Below are 2,500 nucleotides of genomic sequence, written 5' to 3'. Positions count from 1 at the left end.
CTGCCGAGTGCTGGCAGTGAATCTCCGCTGACTGGCAGAACGCCCGGGGAGAGACACACACACACACAGAAACACACACACACACACACACACACACACACACACACACACACACGGAGCCACTGCATTGCGCTGAATGAAGGAGTGACTGACTGGCTGTGTGTAGCTGTATTTGCATGTCACCCTTAGAAAGAGCTGTACATCCAGTAAGCTCCTGTTGTTTCTATCTCCACCCCCCCTTATCCCCCTCCAGGTGGACGAAACACACACTCTCACATCCACCAAACTTCACTCTTTCATTCCTACAGATATTCTGCAGCTTTCTACAGAGGGGTGTGTTCACACAGCATCCACAGCCTCATTGATACACACTTTTATTCATCAAACATGGTGAGTGTTGAACTTTGTTTTATCCCATGTTCAGATTTATGTTCAGGAAACAGCACATATTTAAGAAGAAAATGCCTAATTTGCATATTTAGACATAACATTTCAGAAAACTTGCAATACAAAAAGTAATTTTCTTAATGTGATGAATGGACTGGGGAAGTTTCATGGTGATATTTATTACTTTATTAGTTTGACCCTGTTCACCTGCAGTGTCTCGCCAGCGGGTTTCTACGCTTTTTGGTTTTAGTGCAATAATAAAAAAAGAAAAATGTAATGAAAACGATCACAATAAATAAATAAAATACTAATGTAAGATTATGGATCCTATACGGGAACATAAACGGACTAAAAAGCCCCTGAAATAACCCGGTGGAGCGTGTACTTGCTGTTTGTGTGTGTGTGTGTGTGTGTGTGTGTGTGTGTGTGTTGACCTTCCTCGCAGCACTTCTCCCTCCACAGCAGGTTGTCCTCGGCCAGGATCCTCCAGTACCTGCAGGTCTGGGCGGCCTGCAGCAGGTCTCTGGGGGCCAGGAAGGTCAGCACGTACAGGGCCAGCTGGGGCGGGACAGGGATTAAATATATCAAGATGCGCTGTATTAATGGGTTTTTATGGTGGAAAATATATTCTTTTACCATAATAATAATTATCAAATAATAATAAAATGTTGTGTTTTTATTGCCATTATTAAAACATATAGTTATGATATATTAATAACATAATAATAATACCAATAATGCATCTTATTATTATATATGTGTTGCATTTATTTGTCCAATTTTACCTTCATAATAATATTAATAAAAATAATAATAGTAATAATAAATAATAAATTTCATTTTTAAACGCACTTTTCTTTCAAAAGAAACTCAGAGTGCCACAGAGCCAATATATAGTAAAACAAATAGTGCAAATAGTTAAAACATGGTTAAAGCAACCCCTAATAACAATAAATACAAATAAAGATGAATAGCTGACAATGAATCAACACAAGATAAAAAATGCCTTCCTGAATAAAAAGGTTTTTAGGTCTTAAAAGAGCTCAGTGTCTGATACGTGTTTTATGTGATGTCGTCTTTTTAATGCTATTATCAATAAAAATAATTAGCATTATGAAATAATAATTATAATTTGTTATTATAATGACTTATTTTTATTGAATTGATTTGTTTTTATTGTTTCATCAGAGTTTACATTTTTACCTTAATAATATATATACTTTATGCCTTTATTTGTTCCTAGTAAACAGTATGATTATGATCATGATTATGTGTGAATGGTCACATGACTCTCGGTCACATGACTCACCTCTTTGGGCAGCAGCGATATGAAGTCTCTCTGGAACTGCGGCTCGATGACCTGCATCACGTGTTTCACCTGCAGCGTCTCACAGCCGTCAATCAACTCGTCCAGAGCCAGCAGACGCTCAGGGCCGCTCCACGCCTGAGGAGGAGGAGGAGGAGGAAGAGGAAGAGCAGGAGGAAGAGGAGCAGGAGGAGGAAGAGGAGCAGGAAGAGGAGGGTGAGGGTGAGGAAGAGCAGGAGGAAGAGGAAGAAGAGCATGAGGAAGAGCGTGAGGAAGAGCGTGAGGAAGAAGAGCATGAGGAAGAAGAGCATGAGGAAGAGGAAGAGCGTGAGGAAGAGCGTGAGGAAGAAGAGCATGAGGAAGAAGAGCATGAGGAAGAGCATGAGGAAGAGCGTGAGGAAGAAGAGCATGAGGAAGAAGAGCATGAGGAAGAGGAAGAGTGTGAGGAAGAGCATGAGGAAGAAGAGCATGAGGAAGAAGAGCATGAGGAAGAGGAAGAGCATGAGGAAGAAGAAGAGTATGAGGAAGAGGAAGAGCATGAGGAAGAAGAGCATGAGGAAGAGGAAGAACAAGAGGAAGAGCATGAGAAAGAGGAAGTGCGTGAGGAAGAAGAGCATGAGGAAGAGCATGAGGAAGAGCGTGAGGAAGAAGAGAATGAGGAAGAGGAAGAGCGTGTGAGAACATCATCTGAGCTTCAAAGAGCTCTGAGATCGTTTGAACTTCGTCCTCGAGCGACAGAGTCGGTCCGGTCTGTTTGTGCTTGTTGTTGTTGTTGTTGTTGTTGTTGTTGTTGTTTACATTAGAGTT

The 2,500-nt window shown here is 41.0% G+C and overlaps 1 protein-coding gene across 1 annotated transcript in view; it reads right to left on the bottom strand.

The window, feature by feature from the left end:
* LOC306733630 (F-box/WD repeat-containing protein 7-like) overlaps positions 1-2,500 on the bottom strand; it is a gene marked incomplete at its 5' end in the record, with an annotated part of 18,908 nt that overhangs the window by 12,187 nt on the left and 4,221 nt on the right. Inside the window, 2 exons of the mRNA XM_079214906.1 lie at positions 822-945; positions 1,697-1,831. Of these exons, the coding sequence (XP_079071032.1) occupies positions 822-945; positions 1,697-1,831 (259 nt within the window). The remainder of the gene's footprint in view (positions 1-821; positions 946-1,696; positions 1,832-2,500) is intronic.

This window comes from Taurulus bubalis, assembly GCF_910589615.1.
Source record: "Taurulus bubalis genome assembly, chromosome: 3".
NCBI lineage: Eukaryota > Metazoa > Chordata > Actinopteri > Perciformes > Cottidae > Taurulus > Taurulus bubalis.
Note: the sequence above shows the minus strand (reverse complement) of the source record. Positions and strands in the feature narration are given on the sequence as shown.